The 19,923-nt window shown below is 35.3% G+C and overlaps 1 protein-coding gene across 2 annotated transcripts in view; it reads left to right on the top strand.

Moving 5' to 3' along the window:
• The window catches only part of WDR27 (WD repeat domain 27), a 93,635-nt gene that overhangs the window by 11,429 nt on the left and 62,283 nt on the right, over nt 1–19,923 (top strand). For both annotated transcript variants that reach the window (XM_039570032.1, XM_039570031.1), the window contains 12 exons: nt 233–300; nt 1,225–1,358; nt 2,758–2,834; nt 4,408–4,486; nt 5,014–5,085; nt 6,254–6,357; nt 7,476–7,565; nt 10,429–10,550; nt 11,136–11,269; nt 15,077–15,174; nt 15,473–15,594; nt 19,512–19,609. In XM_039570032.1, coding sequence (XP_039425966.1) covers nt 233–300; nt 1,225–1,358; nt 2,758–2,834; nt 4,408–4,486; nt 5,014–5,085; nt 6,254–6,357; nt 7,476–7,565; nt 10,429–10,550; nt 11,136–11,269; nt 15,077–15,174; nt 15,473–15,594; nt 19,512–19,609 — 1,198 coding nt within the window. The remainder of the gene's footprint in view (nt 1–232; nt 301–1,224; nt 1,359–2,757; nt 2,835–4,407; nt 4,487–5,013; nt 5,086–6,253; nt 6,358–7,475; nt 7,566–10,428; nt 10,551–11,135; nt 11,270–15,076; nt 15,175–15,472; nt 15,595–19,511; nt 19,610–19,923) is intronic.

The raw sequence follows: 19,923 nt of genomic DNA, 5'->3' as shown, positions 1-19,923 counted from the left end.
GCTAGCAATGAATTTTTATTCAATTTTGCACGTCATGAATATTAAATACAAGGAATGTTACTGTACTCCATTATAATTTGAGGGTAAGCTAGAAGTATGTACTTTGAAGAGAGTGGATTAGGGTCATGTCAAATTAGTATGAGTAATTTTTTTGTGTGTGTCTTAGAGATGATAGGTTTTTTCTTTGGAAATGCAGATATTATTTTATAGCACAATGTTCTTGTTGGTAAAGATTACAGTGACCTCAGCATTCGGATTGCCAGATCATGTGCCTTAACAAGGAAGGCAGCTGATCAAAAGGTGAGTATGCAATAAACATTGCTTTAATAATTTTACCAGCTCCAGTTATTTTCAATAAATATTAATTAGACATTTTGCTGACAGATTAATGTACAGATTTGTTTTATTTAATGTGAATTACACAGAAATGTCTTTGAAGAGGGCTGATTCTTCATTATGGAATCTGCTAGTTTGAAGCTCTCGCAGCTTATGTACAGTCTAAAGTGATTAATAAGAAAAAGGTGAATTTTTACAGTGTTCAGGGTGTACCTTGAATGTCAAGAATGACCATTGGAGAAGCAGAGGAAAACCTTTAGGGAAAAAAAAGATATAAATATTGTTATACCTTGTTTCTCAAACAAATGTTAGGGTGCATTAGTTCTGAATCCTTCTAAAGGATCTGTCAAAATTATTTGGGTTTTGAGAAAATTTCTGTTGAAAGTCACTAAAAATTATATTAATAAAATGGACGTTATTCTTGTCTGTATACTCCACTTTTGATGTTGTAGTTTTCCTACAGATGTAAGCTCAATCTAGGCTAGATATTTAACATAGCAGTCCTAGGCTTTAGAGAACAATTTTGTTTAAATTCAGTTCTTAGCATGTTCTTATCATGTTGCTGAAGCCAATCTTTCTTCCATGTGTATTTCTTTTCTCTCAACTCTTACTGCAAAACTGTCTCTAGTGTTGGAGGTGTTGGAATTTCTGTCACTGTTATGTATGTAAGTTTTTTAAAACACATTTAAGCAACATAGGTGTATTTTTGAAGGATAGCTTTAATCACTCTTTACAACTTAATGCTCCTCAGGACTAAATCCATGGATATTTTTGACTAATTTTTACAAATTTCAGAAATTGATTTCATTATTCATTATAAATGTGTTATTGTTTTGTACTTAAATTATGAAGTAAATGGAGTGTTAATTTATGGTATAATTGCTGCAGGCTTTATGTTTGATCACCTCGATGTTTGAAGATATGATTGCTGTGTTGGAAGTTAACCTTGCTGCATTGGTGAGAACTCAGCACAGTGATTTTGTCCCATGTGGAAATGAGAAAAGTCTATCAGTTTTTGCCAGGTACAGAATAATTAAATTTTTTTCCTCCATGTTGGATTATGGATTTGTTTATCTGGCACTAAAGTGTGTCATATGGTTTTCTGCAGTACTATTTGTTGACGTGGTTTGATTTTACTTCTTTTCCTATCATGCTTTAGTTGTATAGAGAGGGAGCAATCACAGAATCACAGAATGGTTGAGTTTGGAAGGACCTCTTCAGGTCATCCATCTTGTCCAGCCACCCTGCTCAAGCAGAGCCACTTGGAGTCATTTGCCCACTACAATGTCCAAACAACTTTTGAATATCTCCATGAAGGGAGAAGCCACAACCTCTCTGGGCAGCCTGTGCCAATGCTCAGTAGAACGTGTTTGCTAGTGTTCAGAGAGAACCTCCTGTGTTTCAGGTTTTGTGCATGGCCTCTTGTCCTGGCACTGGGCACAGAGCCTGGCTCTGGAGTCTGCCTTACAGCCTATGCTGCTGCATAGGCTTGTTCCTCCTCTGCTGCAGGACTTTGCTTTCACCTTGTTGAACTTCACAAGGTTGCTGTCTGCCCGTTTATCCAGACAGTAAATGTCTCCCTGGATGACAACACAACCTTCTGCTCTTTAAGACACTTCTCTCAGTTTTGAGCTGTCAGCAAACATGGTGAGGGTACACTCTGCTCCCTCATCCAGTTTATTAATGCAGATGTTTAATGAAATTATAGTCATGGAATTATGTGGAATGGAGTTATAATCTCTGGGTTACTCCACTAGCTCCTGCTTTCCAGCTAGACTTTGAGCCACCGATCATCACAGTCTGGGCCTGGTTTTTCATCTGGTTTCCAATCCACCTCACTGTGTACTCATCCAGACCATAGTTCATCAGCTTCTCTGTGAGGTTCTTATGGGAGACAGTGTGGAAAGACATAGTGAGATCCAAGTAGACAATATCCACTGCTCCTCTCTCATCTGCCAAGCCACTCATTTTATCACAGAAGTTTATCAAATTGATCAAGCATGACTTCCCCATGGTGAATCCCTGCTGGTTATTACTTTCTTGTCCTTTATATCCCTATAAATGGTTTATGAGAAAATGCTGGCATCTTGAAGATGACAAAACCCCTGCAATATACCCTGAAGTGCAGATTTCAGTGCTTATAATAAAATCATCAGTTAATATGCACAAAACTGGGATCTAACATATAAAAGCTATGGTCTGTGAATCGAGTCAGGGCCGAGGCTTGTCTGTGCTGATGAGTATCTGAGATGATAACTAATCCACTATGCCTAACTTGTTTTCTGTAAAATCTCATTGCTACTGCACATGTATACACACATATGCAGACAAATAACTAAAAAGGAGTTTTGGCACCTTTTCTAATCTGACATTTTTGTCCATTGCATTGGTCAATTTTTTGTGCTTGGTTTTATAATTTAGGTGTACTTTATTGGCAAATTCTCCATTGTGTAAAGGTTTAAAGAAAAACATGAAAGAACCTTCTAGTAAAATACCTGGTAAGTATAAACCAATCCTGAAATAAATTAATAAAGTTATATTTTGAATAACAGTAACAGACTTCCAGCTGTCTTGTGCCTAATACAACCCGTGCATTAATTTTTTAAAAAATATATTGCATTATATTTTTACTTCAATAGGAAGAATTTTACATTTCTATTAGTATTTCATATCATACATGTTATCATTCATGTAATTCATATCATGTATGATAATTTCATATCATACATGTACATCATTCATGTAATTGTAGTTGAAAATTATGGTTATAAGTATTTTTCTTCTTTTAAAACCCACTGTCTGAGAACTTTCTGTGGATTTTAAAAGTGTTAGAGCGTAGAATTCACATTTTCATAAGTCATTCTTTGTCCATAGCATGTAGTAAATTTTTGTGTATAATTTGTCATTTCTTTCTTAACTTTGGTTATTAAATATACCAAAGAGATGTTCTGATATATTTTATTGTTCTGAATAATCTTTTGCCAATTCTGGATGTTTAGGAAGTTAATTTTTGCCTCAATATTCTACTTCTTAAAAAAAGAGAAGATCTGACTTCCAATTGCCATTGAAGCGCTTGTAGCTTTTTTTGGTTAGAAAAAATAAAGTCCAAAAATATTAAAAAAAATGTTTTCATCATCACCAATTGCACTTATTGTGCCCGTTAGAATGTCAAAGGTTATATCTCCAGGGGTTTATGGTATCTTCGAACACATCTACATCATTTTAGCTAGAATTCCAGGCTGCCTTGGACACCCATCACTCACAACTGTGCTGCCTTTGTTGACATTTCATGATCAGATCGAAAAGTGCTGTAATGAAATCCTTTGGTCCCTTAAGGCATGTGGTACTGGGAGCTTCTCAGGAAGGACCTTTTTGTGCCTCATTGCTGCATAGGGAAAGGATAGTTAGTGGCATTTGAAGGGACTTCTACCCTCAGCATAGGTAAATGTGTCCCAATGCATCTGAGTTTTTTCCCTGGGAATATCAACCAGATACAACATTTATTTGTAGACGCTTCCAATGTCTATTTGTTTAGTTTGTTTCTGCTGATATGAAATACTCATATTCAGTTTGGAGCTGAGGGGTGCCCCCCGGGTTTCCTAGTACAGCACTGGGCATGCAGACATTACCCATGACTTGAGCTGTGTAGGAACACAGATGCTTAGAGGTTCCCACCAGTCAGCTTGTTAGTGATCTTTAGATGCATTCCTTATTCCCTTATTCCAAATATAGGGTGTGAATACATTATAGCTAATGCATACAAAGTCTAAGCAGAGGCAGTTAGAAAACACATTTGTGAACGAATGGTGAAAAAGTGGTTCAGAACAGTATTCTTGCTACTTCAAAGTTTAAAGAGGCTCCTCCTCATTCATATTATTGGAGGAAGGTTGTAATACAATGTAACAGTTCATATTTCTTTCCTTTTCTCACAAATCGTAATTTTAGAGTGATTGGTCATAAACGTGTTTTATAAGGAAGCATCAAGTATTTATATTGTGCAAGCCTGTCTACCTTAACTGTAAAAATATATCAAAAAAACATTTTAATGTAAATTAAACTATTTTGCTACAGGAGTGAAGGGCACAATGAAAGATAAACCATTGGTTTTCCATAATAAAATTAAGTCATCAGGATATACAGCAGCACCACAGTGAGTAGAAATATTACTATTTTCCCTGCTTTATTGATGTGTGATATTTTTTCACATAATATAACTATGTGGTCTCATGACTTTGAAATTAACCACCTGTGAAAAACAGTTATGATGTTATCAAAGAAAAGAATTAAAAAAAAATATTGTAAACCAAAATTTTCACAGCTTCTGGTTATTGGTCAACTTCTTTTTGAAATCCATATTAGGTGTCCTGATTCTTTCATCTGAGTAGACTCTTGTTTCTTCAGCTTGCAGAAAGAATTGTCTGGGAACTTTATTTTTATGGATTCTGACCTTCAGAATTCACTTTTCAACAAATGACTCATAGAAATGAAGGTGCAAACTCAGGCATAAGAATATTAGACATTTATATTGTCATCAAAGTCTACATTCTCTTGTCTACTGACATTACCCATAGATGTAAATAGTAAGAAAGAAGTAGGATTGCTTTTGTTTGAAACGATCTGTTTCTCCCATACAATGTATAATGTTTCATATAAGAGAGTCTGTTTTCTCTCTCGTAGAATGACCATGTTTTCTCCAAATACTAACCTGAAAAAAAAAGAGGTATCAAAGTGGAAGATCAGTTGTAAATGGTAGGTAATCTAACAACTCTGTTAGAGGAGGAACAAATTAAAAGAAGGGTTATTACAGTTCTATTGAAAATATGGTTTGTCTCTGCTTCTCTCATTGGAACTTTTTAGTAAGGGTTGTCAATAGAACTAAAAGGCTTTGTAAATTTGATATAAAATTTATCACTGCAGCAAGTGATTTGGTTTATCAGACTTTGAATTAAATTGGAGTGCTTCATATAAAAGAAAATATGCATATCTATTTTCCTAGATTTTTGTTGGTAGGAAGAAAGGTGCTAAATATGGTTGGAAGCTAAGTCCCAACACATTCTTAAGCTGCAGTTCTAGTCAAAAAAATAACTGGATGTGGCACAGGGAGAAGTGATTTCAGATCATGTCCCTCATTCACCCCTAAAATATTGTTACTTTAAGTTGATGCAAACTTATTCCAATGGATTTAAACAGAGTATGTGTAATAGTACAAGTTGACCAGTGCAATCTTTATCACTGGTCATAAAGAGCAAATGTTTTTCTAAAGCTGGCATATTCATGTTAATTTGTGTGGAATGTTAAATGGGGATATTGCACACATTTTTTCTCTTTACTATTATTAAAGTATTTGCTTTATGTAATACAAACATGAAAGTAAAGAATGATTGATGCCATCATTTCTCTCATTTTAAAAGAGTTGTTAAAGTGTTAAGAAACCCACTTAATAGCTCAAGACTAAGTTTTTGTAAACCTTGCACCCATAGGAACCCTTACATGAGTACTTCAGATAATTTCAACTTTGGTTTAGCACTGGTTTATATCAGTTAAGCTACTTAGTATTTTAAGTTTTGTGTGGGTTTTTTAGTTAAATTGCTTTTTCTAGTTAATATTGAATTTTTTCACAAGGTCTTTGTAAACAAGGTAGAGTTTACATTCTTTAAATACTTTTGTTAGCTATGTGACTTAAGAAACTTAATTTTTTTGCAAGACTGTTAATTTTTGATCTCATGAATTCACAACTCTCACTGATAGGAGTAGTTTAAATATGACAATTTAAAATTAATTTGGCTCTTACCTTGGATTTGATCTATTTTTTCCAGCAAATATTTATATAAAGATGTTTAGAATAGTTCCTAAAGCGCATTTATTTCATAACTGAAATGAAGTTGTACTGGTTTCTTTCCTTTTTCCTTCTTTGAAGTAAAAATAAAGAATATCCATTGGAAAGTTATCCTCCAATCAAATATGAGAAAGAGATATCTCTTACTTGTAAACCAACCCCAATTTTTTGTATTCAATATTCTGGTAAGTACAGGCTCTATAAAAAATGCAGTTGTGTCAGTGTGCAGAAACAAATCCAAATTTGTGTGGCATAGTTTCTAAAAATTGTGGATTTAATGTGGGTAAATTCACAGAAAACTTTCTGGTAATATCACATACTGTTTTGCCATAATTTTTTCTTGCAAAACCATGCAAGCTGTTACTACATATGCAAAAGGATTCTATTTCTGACTTTATGTCTTGTTTCCTTTTGAGTTTAACTTTTCCACTACTACTTGAAAATTAAGAGTTCTTTCACTAAGGAATTTACTTTCTGGCATATTTACTTAGAGTCATTAGGGTGTATTAAAAACTGACGTTTTGTTTCAAAATACTCAGAACACTCCTATTTCTTACATAAATATTATTCAATTTTTATAAATTAAAATATTAAAAAGGAAATTTTTCTGTGTGATCCAAAGAGAGGCATTTTTCTTAACTGCTTTGGATAAATGACTATTGCGATTGGTTTAGTCAGTTCCTATGTAAATATGATTAAGCAGAAAGCACTTCCTAGATTAGCAATCAAGCATTCTACCTGGTATATAATTATGTCAATGTACACCCTGCAAGCCAAAATATTTTCAAAATATTTTAAAAATTAAATCTTTGTAAGTATTTTGAGGACAAGAACAACTTTCACCATCAGGAAATAAAAGCAATTAGATGCAATCAGTAACTTTGTTAAAATATATTCCAGCCATCTCTCTGTTTTGCTAGTACATTTTAAGTATAAACTGTTTTTCAGTTTGAGGAAGAAACATCTTTCTCTCTTTTTCTCTTTGTCTCTTGCACACCCATGCATGCACACACAGGCTTAAATAATCACAGTTTAGCAAAAATTTCGGAGGGTTCTTTGTTTGAGTTAAAAAATGTTGTTATTTGGAGAATATGTCAGGACAAGAAATGAATTGCCTACAAAATCATACCAAATTCTGCAACACTAATTTGTGATGTTCATACAAAATCTGTGTTAAACATAGGATATGAATATCTGGTTTTTGTTCTGTTTTAGTGACATACGTGTTTTTTATGATTAAAGAAGCAGCATATTAGCTTCTTTTTGCTTTCAAATGTAAATCATTAGATGCTCTTCTTTATAGGGGATGGAGAGCTGCTGGCTTGTGGCCTGGCTGACAAAACTGTGCTGATATTCAATTCCAATCTCACTGATGTGCATAATGTTTTTTCAGGTAAATTTATGAGTTATATTATTGAAGATATAGCATATGATTGAATTTGATCTAAATTGGCACAGATTCCACTCACATCACCCTGAGAACAAGAGAGAGGGAGTACTGATGATTCAAGATGTAAATTTTATTTTTCTGGTTGCTTAATTTTGTCCTAGAATTAAACTGACTACCAGGTGTTCCCATTATCTCAATTTTTTGTGAGGTAAGAAGCAATCTATGATTATATATATTGAAATCTTCATCATGATGTATATTACAATATTAAAGAGATACAATAAAGGCAATATATTGCAATAATAAGGCATGTGTATATTGTAGTAGTATATTCTTATAGTTTATTAGCCAAAAATTGGTTGTGATGACTTGGCAAAAGATGTGTTTGCTTTGCAACTCCAGACTTCTAAAGAATAACCATCTAAAAAAAAAGGGACTGTTCCTATGAAGATATCCACAACTACAAAAGTGTATGTATGTGTAAACATGTAGACTTTTAAATGAGTCTTAAACACCAGATTATGTCTAAATTTCTATAGGAACAATCTGTTAAATTTTTAATAACAGTAAATGTTATGACTTTAAATCAGTCCTGCCAAATGAATTTTCTGTGAGAGCTCATAATGGAAAATGAATGGTTTTTACTAGCTGACCCTAACAAGTATTAAAACCGGACTACTTACAGATATTTTAGAGAATTATTTCTAAGTAAATAACTCTGACAACTGATTTGTGAAAACAGTTTTCTTTTTGAGTAATTTTCATTATATTTAGTGGAAGAAGCTCTGACATTAAGGAGGCAACATTACTAATATTCTCCTTCTTGTGTGAGGAAATTGATGAAAATATGCCATGTGGACAGAGTATTTTTCTTCTACAATAGCAAGTTCTTAAGTTTTTCACTGATTTATTTGATTGGTACCTTTAATCCTTTGTGTCTTTTTTTTAATGATGCACAAGTCTGAAAAACAATGTAAACCACATTCTATTGTGCATGTAGTTCTTTTCAAAAGCAACATAAATGTTGAACTGCCAGATAAAGTAGTGCAAGGGAGTAGGAACTGCAAACCATTAGTTGCCTGCTTGTTTCATTCACATTGTTTTTTTCTGTGCAGTTCAGATTACCACGTAGTCACCTGCTTACCTTCTACTTTTGACGCTCGTGTTTTAGATGTGTCATAATATATGTGTTTTCATGAAAAACCATGATGCATTATTATTACTCAGAGCTGCAATCAATGGCAATGTAAAATTTTCTCTTCTTCAAGAAATGAAAATTGTATCTATTCTGCTAAAAAATTTCAATTTCAAGGCAGCATTAGCATCTGAATATTGCTGGTTATCAAAAGTCATGGTTTTATAAGGCAGCATCAGAGGAGTGGTATAACAACAGTTTTGCTGTAAGCCTAATTTATTCAGTCTTGTTTCCTGAAGGGCTCAGTTACAGTTTTAAGTAGTTCTGCATTCTTCTTCAGTGGTGGCTCTTCAGGTGTCTGTGTCCTGTAGTGAAGTGCAGGTAATGTTGAACAGCTGTAAAGAGTTACAGCCAGCATGGCCTTTTTGAAGAAGTCTTTTCACAAAACCAGCTGCTATTCTCAATTTGCTCCAGGACTGGGGAACCCTGAGTAATTCCTGTTTTGAATCTTACTGGGCTCTTTCAAGCCAGCTGGCATCTCCTTCAGTGTGCTTTGGGACTGAGGGGCCTGGAGCGCATAGATTCTTAAGCTTTTTGTGTGGCTCTTCCAATTTTCCAAACCTCAGATTTTCCTAAAGTTTCTCAGGTTCCTTACTACTTTGGAAAACTGTTTTGTATATTCTGTTGTGGTTTTCTTTTTTTTGGTTTGTTTGTTTGATTGGTTTTGTGTTTTGGTTTTTAGAAAATCGAAGCCTTTAAATAAAGCTTTGTGTTGTGAACAAAACAAGAATAATACTCACATGTGTATTTGTGCGGTACCTGTGCAGTTTTCTGGTGAAAATTTTGCAGCTGTTTGGTAACTGGGAATTAAAATATCTCATTTATAAGAGTTTTTGTAGCCATATGTCTACCAAATGAAATATCTCAATTGCTGAGATAAATTTAATAGCCCTCCTGTAATTTAAAGCAAACTATTTTTTAATATAAAACTTCAGTTGACTAAAGATAAAATGTGCACAAGAGGGCAGCATAAGAACTTTGAATGTTTTAAGGCTAGATGAAATTTATCAGACTTTATCTGACAAATTGCAATAACATGCATCAAAGTTTTTAAAATTTGATTGACATTATTTTTTGATCTTTTTGATCAGCTTCAATATAATGTTAGATCACATTAATATTTTAGCTTTTGAATATTGTTTCTGGCTTTTAAAGTTCTTTCTTTGTAAGTTTACATTCTTGTTTTTAACAAGCCATTGAAATGGCGTACTCATTTTATTTTGACAAAAATAGCTAGCTCAGTAATAAAAGGTTAATAAATAAAATAAAGTATTTCAACTATTTTCAATGTCTTAAGGGGTTTCCAGATCATGTTTAATATAAAATTTCATTATAATATAATACTCAAAATCTTTTTTCAATACTGAATCTTTGCTTAAGTTTAATTTAAAGCATATTTCTTGAAAGTGCTCTTCCAATAACTTTGAAAAGTTAAAGTTGGAATTATCTTTGTCTGTTTATTAATGAGAGACATTTTTCTGTGTTTTTTGGTGGAAGAAAATTTCAATAGCTGGTTTACTGTTACCAGTTGTAATCCAACCATTTGAAACCTGTACTTAGAATGTATTTTAATATTGTGCATAATTGTATTAAAACAATACAATTAACTCCAGAGAAATTAATGAATGCAAGAAATGAGCTTTATGATATTTCCATTAATATTTTTATTAGGTCATGATGGTGCAGTTAACTCTGTTGGCTGGAGTCATGACAAGAAGTGGTTAGTTTCTGCATCAGAAGACCGAACTTTAAGGGTCTGGTCAGTCTGCAATAAGGAGCCTGCCCTAATTCTGGTAATTGGAAGCTTCCATTGGTTTGGACACAGAGAACACTGTTTCGCACTTTCATTTACTTCCATTTTAAAAGCTCTGTAGAAAGAACCAATTTCTAGAACTACTGAATGGTGACTTCAGCTGATATAACAATCTGGGTGATCTCCATCGAATTCAAATTAGGTTTTCCTCATGATAATTTAGGAAAAGAAAAAATCAAGCTTGATAAAAAAAACAACTAGTGGGCATGTCTGGAAATTTTGGTTTTATTGTCTGGTCTGTACATTTTATTTCATTGGCTCAGCTCTGCTTGGCTTTAGTTTACTCCCCAATTCAAAAAGAAGTTCTAAGTATGAAGATAGATTGTGCCAGATTCAATTGACTACAGATACAATTAAATTCACTTCCAGCTAATTTAAGCAGAATGAAATCTTTATTTTGAGAGTAATAGATGTCAAAAATAGGAAGGGCCACTACACAGTAGTTTAACCTCCTGGCCTATGATCAGCATTACATGAGGGAGGCTCTGCTTTAACACCAGGAATCTCAGAGCAAAAATATTTGTTATGTTTGAATCCATTCTTAATAGATTCCTTTATTTTTCAGGGTAAAGAGAACTTCCATAAGAATGTACGCTTTGCACAGTTTTACTTTATAGATACATTTATATTGCTGTGTTGTGGAGCTGAATTTCATCTATTAAGTTTCCATCTAGACACAACCAAGGATGACCTAAAACGGTGAGTTCATTTCTCATTAACAGACCAGTGAAAGTGCTCGTACAGTTTGATCTGGGATATTGTCAGTGGTGAGGTGAGGTGAGCTGAGGGGGCAAAAATATTACAGAAGATAAGAAACTGAACAAATGGTAAAAGCTACTTGCAAAATATCTTTGAGTGGAAGGACAAAAAGAATTAGGGCTACAACACTGAAGTCTTAGTTGATATTGTGAATGGAATGTCCTGTCTGCTGATAATATTAAAACAGTATTGAGCTGCATCCTTAGATGGGAAAAACTGGTCTATTTTCTTGGTAGTTTTGCTGCTGCACAGAAAAACATACTAAGTACAAGCTTAAATATGTTTAGGAATAGGAGTGCTTTCCTGGATTGAGGCATGGCCCTGGTATGTGGAACTTCACTGAAACGCTAAATGGTCAGACAGAATTATGTAATAGCTTTCTTCCATAATCTGATTACATACCTTCTGTTTTACTCATTAATTCTTAGTTTATGGAGATATTAATAAAATAAAAAGGGAACCCAAATTGCTACATAAACTTCAATTTCTAACAGATAAGAACGAATGAACAGTGTCCAGCTCAGTGTGTCCACAATGGCTGCCTGAATTTTAAATGACTTGCACTTTGAATTGAACATGTATAGGACGTGTAGCAAATGCACTGTGTCAAAAAAAAAAAAAATTCTTAAATATACTAAATTTCCTCTTTTTTAAAAATAATGGGTACTCTTCTATTTTCCCTCCTCTGTTGTTTTCCTTCCTCCTCAGTTTTCTCATGACTTATATTTGATGAATCCCAGTTTACTCTTGGTTGATTTGCTTTCTATGTGAAATTCTACCTGGGCCATGCCCTGTGAGGTATTTGTGTAGCAGTCTGCAGTGTAGAAACAAGGTACTTCAGCTAACTCAAACAATTGTTCTTGCATTTGGGAGCAACTTAGCTGTTTCAATCAGCCTCTCTTAGCAGGGTAAATTGGACCAAAAGAAGCTTCATACTGCCTTCATTAGATTGTACCTATTATCTCAGTCAGCTTATTTAAAGTTAGCTTGGGTAGGTTTACCCAAAAATAGAGATAAATCATTTGCTCTTTGTTGTGGGTTTGATGCTGGCTAAAAGCACCAGGCGCCCACAAGAATTGTAACAAAGGGTTCATGAGTTGAGATAAGGATTAGGGGAAAAAAACACTCTAAGGCAAAGCAGGTTCAAAACTTAAACAGTTTTGAAAAAGACGAGAATTTATTATTAAGAGAATTAAAAGTAAAAGGGTAATGAGAATGAAAATAAACCTTTAGAACACTTATTTTCTCCCCAGCCCCTCCCTCTTTCCCACCGACCACGCAAGGAGACAAAGCGTGGGATTTTGGTCAGTCTTTCACTTTCTAAAAATATTTCTTCAGTATGCTTAGGGAAAGGAGTTTCTTTCTTCTTCTGTGCCATGGGATCTTTCCCGCAGGAGATAGTTTTCTGTGAATTTCTTAGCATGGTCTTAATTTTCACGAAGAGTTGTCCCGCCCGACCTGCTGTAATGGGAGTTCCTCCCACGGGCGTAGCAGTCTTCCCAAAACTGCATAGCATGGGTCAGTTTAGTTCATGGGGTTTAGTCTTTTAAGGAGAAGCTGTTCTAGTTCAGAAGCAAGGGCTCTCTTTCTCTGTCTCTGGAGGCAAGGGTCTTCTCTCTTTGTTCAAGTTTCTCACTAGATTACAGCTTTTCAGCATCCACATACTCCAGTATGAGCACTTTTCCTCATGGGCTGCGAGTGGATCTCGGAATCTCCCCATGCACTTAATGAATTACAGGGAAACTGTTGTATTATAGTCTTCACTGTGGCTTGTAGAAAAAATTTCAGCTCCAACGCCCCGGGCACCTCCTCCCTCTCCTTCTTTTCACTGACCTCAGTGCTGCCATGTTGGTTCTCCTCATGTGTCTTCACTTTTTCTTCTTCTCTGACTTGGAAGAAAATTGTTGTCCGTAGGTATTATTGTTCTCAGGGTCTATCAATTGAAAAGTTCTTATAGAGCTTTGCAGCGCTGAAAAGGTTGATCTCGTCTGTGCTCCGTGTCAGGGAATTGTTTGCCATGTTTTCGTCACTGGCCACGTGGTCCCTGCTGGCATCACACAGGTGGTCCTGGCATGCCAGGCCTGGGGCTTCTTGGAGTCGGGTTCCCAAAGCGAGTGGTAAACTCCATCTAAGGCTAAATACTGGCACGAGACCGATAGCCAACAAGTACCGTAAGGGAAAGCTGGAAAGAGCTTTGAAGAGAGAGTTCAAGCCTTGTGAACCCCTTGGAAGAAAAACCCTGCGTATTTTTCCCTTCTTCAATATGTCATCACAGAGGTGCTACGAACTTCTCTAATTGGGCCAGCAACCTGCCTATCATCAGAGCCTTCAGTGATTGGCTCTGTGCCGGACATAGTATAAGCTTTGAGTAGTTTCATCTCTCAGAAGCTGCCCCTGTCGCTTCCTCTGCCCATTAAGAAAACTAGACTGTTTTAAACTAACACACTCTTGAAGTCTAGTGCAGTTTATTTTTTCATTTATTTGAATAAAGTACTTGTGGAAACTACAAAATATTCTTGGATTAAATTGCAAAACACTGTATATGTCTGCTGCGCCATCACTCCTAAAGTAGCTCTGATGTCTATCTGAAAAGATCAGCAGACCATTGTTTGAGAATGACAACTAAAGGAAAAAGCAAGTCATTAAACATTTTTCTTTTGAACAGATCTGGCTGATAATCATGTTGCTCTTGTCAAATGATCTCAGTTTTGCAAACTTTTAGCATTGTTGGAAAGAAACAGTGATGATTCCTACAAGCATGTCATGCATGGACTTTTGTACTTTCATTAGACAGACGTGCTAAAAAGCAAGTATAATATTGGCTGTTACACAGGAATTATTTTAACACTGTGCAGACAGTGTCCAGCAATGGCTAAAATCCTGGTGTGTTATCAAGACGGTTTTGATCACAAGTCTGAAACACAGCATCGTACAAGCCACTATGAAGAAAATTAGCTCCACCCCGACCAGACCCAGTACAGTTGTTAACTCTCTATTCCTTAGGTGACTTCTCTGAAAATCACCCTCTTCTTGCCTCACATATCCATATCCATATCCATATCCATATCCATATCCATATCCATATCGTCATGTTTTCTGTTTAAGAACAGATCCCTGTTGCCTATGTGGATATATTTCAGTAAAGAGAGAGTTCTAATCAGATTGAATAGCAACACAGTCTTGTGTAATATAAAAACGTCTGAAGCCATTTTAGAGGTTTTGGCATGTTTTCCACATCTGCATGGAGCTGACAGGTAACCCACGGGACCTTAAAGGGTTTTGTGTATGTTGGGAAACAAAATTTCTTTGGTAGTGTGTGATCAGCCCCTTATTCCCCTAAGTGGAAATTATTCTTTCCTCACTGTTTTCTCTTCATTTTCTTCCTGATTGCCCTATCATCAGCACATTAAATGCTACACTGAAACCAGTGGCATATCTGCTTTTTCGAACATAGGTACATTACAGACTTCTTTTCAACATTTTCAATATACATACAGGATTATTTTAGCGTTTCATGTTGATGGAAGATCAGTCTTCTGTATATTAATATCATGTTTGCTTTCATCCAAATGAGTTTTGTTACCAAGTTCTTTAATAGAGTTCAGCAATAAGCCAAAAGGTCTGTGGCTTTAATTTTTCATAATGAAAGCATTTTGATTTGCTTTGTGATTCCAATGGGAGTTTACTGGTGACTACAAATCATAACTTATTTCATTAACACTAGCATTCATTTGATATTGTTTGCAGATACAAACAGAGGAGTGTTTGCAAATTGGTACAGAAATTTCCCATGACATCAACAATGGAGATTACCAGCCTTTCAGCAGTAAATGAGTTCTATTCTTGTATCCTTTGTATGTATTTTCTTTGCAGTTCTTTGGGCTTAATGACATGGACATCAGTTAAAGTAAGTAGCATTTGATTATTTACTACTCCTTTTCTATTAGAGTAAAACACTTGTAATTTTTTTGATGTTGAACTTCATCCTTAGATGAATTTTTAGTGCTGTAAGATTTTTGGTGTTGCTCATAGAGGATTAACTACAACAGAGTTAATATATATATTTATTTATCTGTATTTTTATCTGTCTATATATTTTTGTTCCTTTAGATAAGTTTAACTTTAACCCAGAGAACTGTACAGATATTGTACTTACAGCTGGCAGCAACAGAGCATTGGAAGTTTTTGACCTCAATGCAGGCTGCAGCACAGCAGTGATACCGGAAGCTCATGTTAGATCAGTCCATCAGATCTGCCAAAATAAGGTATATACTTTAGTGAATTTTATTTGTAGTACCACTACAACACCATCAACAAAGAAATTGGAGGCTAAAAATAGAATTGCTAGTAATCAATAAGTTTTTATGTATTGGGGAGGATGGGCAAGAACATGAGTCTCTGTGATAGAGTCATACAGATTTCATTTGTTCTCTAGTGTAAAGGAGGGAGTAGTGAGACTGACCGAATGATCTTGCTATTAGAGAAGTGTTTATTACCCTTTGCCTTACTTGCACTAGACTTTAATACTGTAGTTCAGCAGGAATTTTTCCTTATGTAATTTTTCTCTTCTGAAGCTCAATCTGACACTGTGTGATTTTTTCTGAAACTTTGGAAACAGCAACCAAAAAGAAATTTCTCAGTACTGCAATAGAATAGATGACCCCTCATCTTTTGCTCTTTTTTTTCCCTTGAAGACTGATTTGAGTGTTTGTAGTTTTTATGGTACCATATGTTCTGGAATGCCTGCTGTGTTAGGTCTGGTTGAATGTGGTGCTTCATTCCCAGTTGGAAAGTCCTTGCTTCTGTGGGTTTAAAACAGTTCCTTATTATTACTGTTGTAGATCTCTTTGTGGGTTTTCCTTATAGATGTGATCTGGTAAAACACTTAAAATTGTGCTAACTGTTTCAGTACTGTTTGTAACACATATAGGCTTAAAGTTCTGGCTTTTCTTTTTGCTGGGTCAGCTTAGTGCCTTCAGGTTATTTAATCAAGAAAAACTTTAAAGATGTGGGCAAGTATTCACTTGGGAAAAAAACCTGGAGGTATGTGGTATAGCAAGGAAAACTGACCATTTTGGGGGAAAATGATACATCAAGGTTCTCTACTTTTTTCAGTTATATAAAATTAATACTTTAGATAAGTCAATAGGAAAATTACACATCGACTATTTTTATTACATTGGGTAGTTTAAAGTTATTAGAGAAAATACAACTGCTTTTTCTTTAAGATGATATGCTAAAATATTTTATAGACTTATAAAAATTTGCAGAATGCTGTGTGCAAAGTACGTCCTGTTTAAAGTATAGAACACCTTGGAATCTGAGGTTAGCTAGTGCTGAGACATGATTCAATGGAAGCAAATCTGTGGAGTGAAACAGTTGATGCTGAAGATCCAGTGCCTACACCCCAAAATTTAGGAAGGCTTTCCTTTGGACTATTCCTAGTCACATTGTGTGCCCTGAATACTCATTTGTGATTGCAGTATGTATATATTCTTGAAGTGCATTTTCTACTTTAGATTCATGCAAATCAGTTCTCATGTTCCAAGACTGTTTTGTGATTCTACCTGGACAGTAGTAAGTGGGCATAATCATAAAATTTACTCTTTAAATGAATAAAAAAGAAAATAATTTTTGAAGGTCTTGTGGGACAATAGGGAAAGTATGTTCCAATTAAGTGTGGGAGAAACCTGTTAGCAAATTATTAATACATAGGATATCCTACAAACCTAGATGATCAGCATGACATTCTCTTATTTTTGGTTTTAGACAGAAGCAGCTGTAAGCAAATATATATAATTTGCCATGTAATGACTTTGATTTTAAGTTGTTCTTTTGATCTGTTCTAGAGATTGTTTGCAATTGCCAGTGCATGAAATTCATCTCAGCCTGTGGTGTGTTGATTAAGCTTATTACAACAGTCCATTGCTTTTTATATGCACTTTTAAGAGACATAGTAAAATGAATTGATTGAAATATCAAAATCATGTTCCTGTTACAGAGTTTAGGAACATCTGAGATTCTGAAATAGATGGCAATTTGAGATCAGACCACAAAGATTGAGAGCTTTAGTATTAATAATATGTTTTTTCTGCTGCAAAACATATTCTTTGAACAGGAATCTGTCATTATGAGCCACAAATATTTGGATGGCGTATGTTCTGCTAGCACAGTTAGGGAGTACACTCATTTTCACAGAAAGAGCAAGTTTTCAGTTTTCTTTTCAGACCCTTTTGTTTCAAAATTCATTGGTTCATTAGTTAGGAAGTCTACTTGCTGTGAAGACTGAAAAATGTAGTAGCTAACTCCAAACTTTCAGTCAGTTAACTTTTTCCTAAGCATAGTTTCAATGTTGGTGAAAGTATAAGATCACCTGGAGATATGGAGTGCTTTCTGATATGTCTATTGATCAATGCCTTTAGCATAAGACAGCTGCACTGTTTGGATGACATAAATGGTGCTCGTATGGAATTAGTGAAAGAAAGAGGGATTCTGTAGAACCATGACTTCCCTGAGGCCAAATTTTATGTGAAGGTTGCAATGTAGTTGGTCTAGAGAGAGGCTGAGAAGGGATTACAGTGGTGGATGAAGGGGTGCATGGGGCAGAGGGAAGGGATTTGTCTATCAGAATGCAGGGATAGTTTCAAGAGTGTGTGGGACTGTGCTACTTTTTGCATTAGATTCTCATAAATAATAGATTATCATAAATTGCTGGACTATAAAAACACAAAGTGATAAATAAAATTCAGCTTGCACATTACCCCAACTAGTATGTATTTTCTTGTCTTCTGTATCAATATTCAGTAGCAAATGTAGTTTGAAGATACAAGTATATGTATTAATAAAGTATATTGCTGACAAAATTTCAGGGCAGACAAGGAACAAATAGATTGCACTTCTTCCTTAGTTTATTAGTCAGTGTATGCTGTGTATTCCATAATAAAGAGTAATGCACAAGGTAAATGTGTATGTGTGTGTATAACCTTTTATTCTGGGCTCTGTGACCAGTGCTGACTGAAGCAAGGGATGGTGAGCAAACATTTCAAAGGCACAAAAAAGGGTGCTCTGTAACTTTTAATGAATACTGCCCTTTGGACTGCAACTGTCTTTGTCTTTTGCATTACTCTTTTTTTATATAGTTATACACAGCTAATGTGAGAATGTGTAGACTTTGCTGGGAAATCTGTTGCACAGTGCATTTTAATTCGTCTCATAGGGCAAGCTTTCATAATGAATAGAAGATTCCTGGCAATCAAATACTGATTGCAGGAAATTACCTTGAGGTTTCTGTGATGTATTCAGCCAAATCAAGAAAGTGAATGGTAAGGAAAGAAAATGTTTTAATTGTTTCAGTTTGGTTTCCTGGAGAAAGAAATTTGTAGCCAGCAAAAAGGCCAATGTGGACGTTAAAAAATCAGAGGTTTTAAACTGGATTTAATTATTTAAAGGTATGAAGCCAAAATTAGTCTTGTTAAGAATGAATGCAATTGCTACTGGAGTCAATGGAAATTGTACACTTAGCCCTGGGCTAAACATGTCTTATAATTCATCATTGAACTAGTCTTTGCTCCCTCCCTTTCACTGCCCTTATTTTCTTCCCTGAACATCTCGTAATGTCTTGTGCAATCACAAAAAGATCCTCCTCTGCTTCACATGATGGATCCATGCCCTGGTATTTAGTATTCCCCATCTGTCTGTGAGATGACCCAGATAGCCTGTCTCACTGATCATGCTGGTGTGTCACCCCTGGACCAAAGGGCTCATGGCTGTCCTGGGACAGCACTGAGAGGAGTCGAGGCCATGCTCAGTTTCTCTGAATGGGTTATGGGACTTCTTCTGCATGCCAGCTTTCCTCTTCACTCCTTTGTGTGTGGCAGACAAGCTTTTTTTCACATAACCTAGCAAATATTTACTGTTTATTTCTTAGATGGACTAAAGTCTCCCCTGAGAAGGTGGTTGGTCACTGGACCAGATTCCCCAGGGAAGTGGTCCCAGCACCAAGCTTGTCAGAGCTCAAGGAGTGTCTGAATGATGCTCTTAAACATATGGCATAATTCTGCAAGGAGCAGGGAGTTGGACTCAATGATCCCTATGGATATGTTACATCTCAAGATATTCTATGATTCTATAAATAATTAATGCCATGAGAATTGTTACTTTAAACTGATTTACTGTTCTACAGGGATCGTCCTTCAGCACTCAGCAACCTGAAGCTTACAACCTTTTCATGACCACAGCTGCAGGTGATGGCATCAAACTGTGGGATTTAAGAACACTGAGGTATGAATGAATTAGGTACCTTGGAATAAAAAGACATGCTTTATTCAGAATTGTCATGCTTGTTCTCATATATCAGTAGAAATTTAGATGTGGAATCTGAACTACAGGCTAATTGAAGTTTACTAGTTTTTATAGACCAAAAAATGCTCATTCCTCAATTATAGTTAGTTATGTGGAAGCCATTAAATATTTAAGATTTATCACCCATGTTCACCCACCTTTGTAGATCTAATTGTACATATATAGTAGTGTACTGAACAGAATGCTAATGGTATTTCTTAAACAGCATGCCATTACTGCTAAAATAAGTAAAA

The sequence above is a fragment of the Corvus cornix genome, chromosome 3 (genome assembly GCF_000738735.6).
Source record: "Corvus cornix cornix isolate S_Up_H32 chromosome 3, ASM73873v5, whole genome shotgun sequence".
Classification (NCBI taxonomy): Eukaryota; Metazoa; Chordata; class Aves; order Passeriformes; family Corvidae; genus Corvus; species Corvus cornix.
Note: the sequence above shows the minus strand (reverse complement) of the source record. Positions and strands in the feature narration are given on the sequence as shown.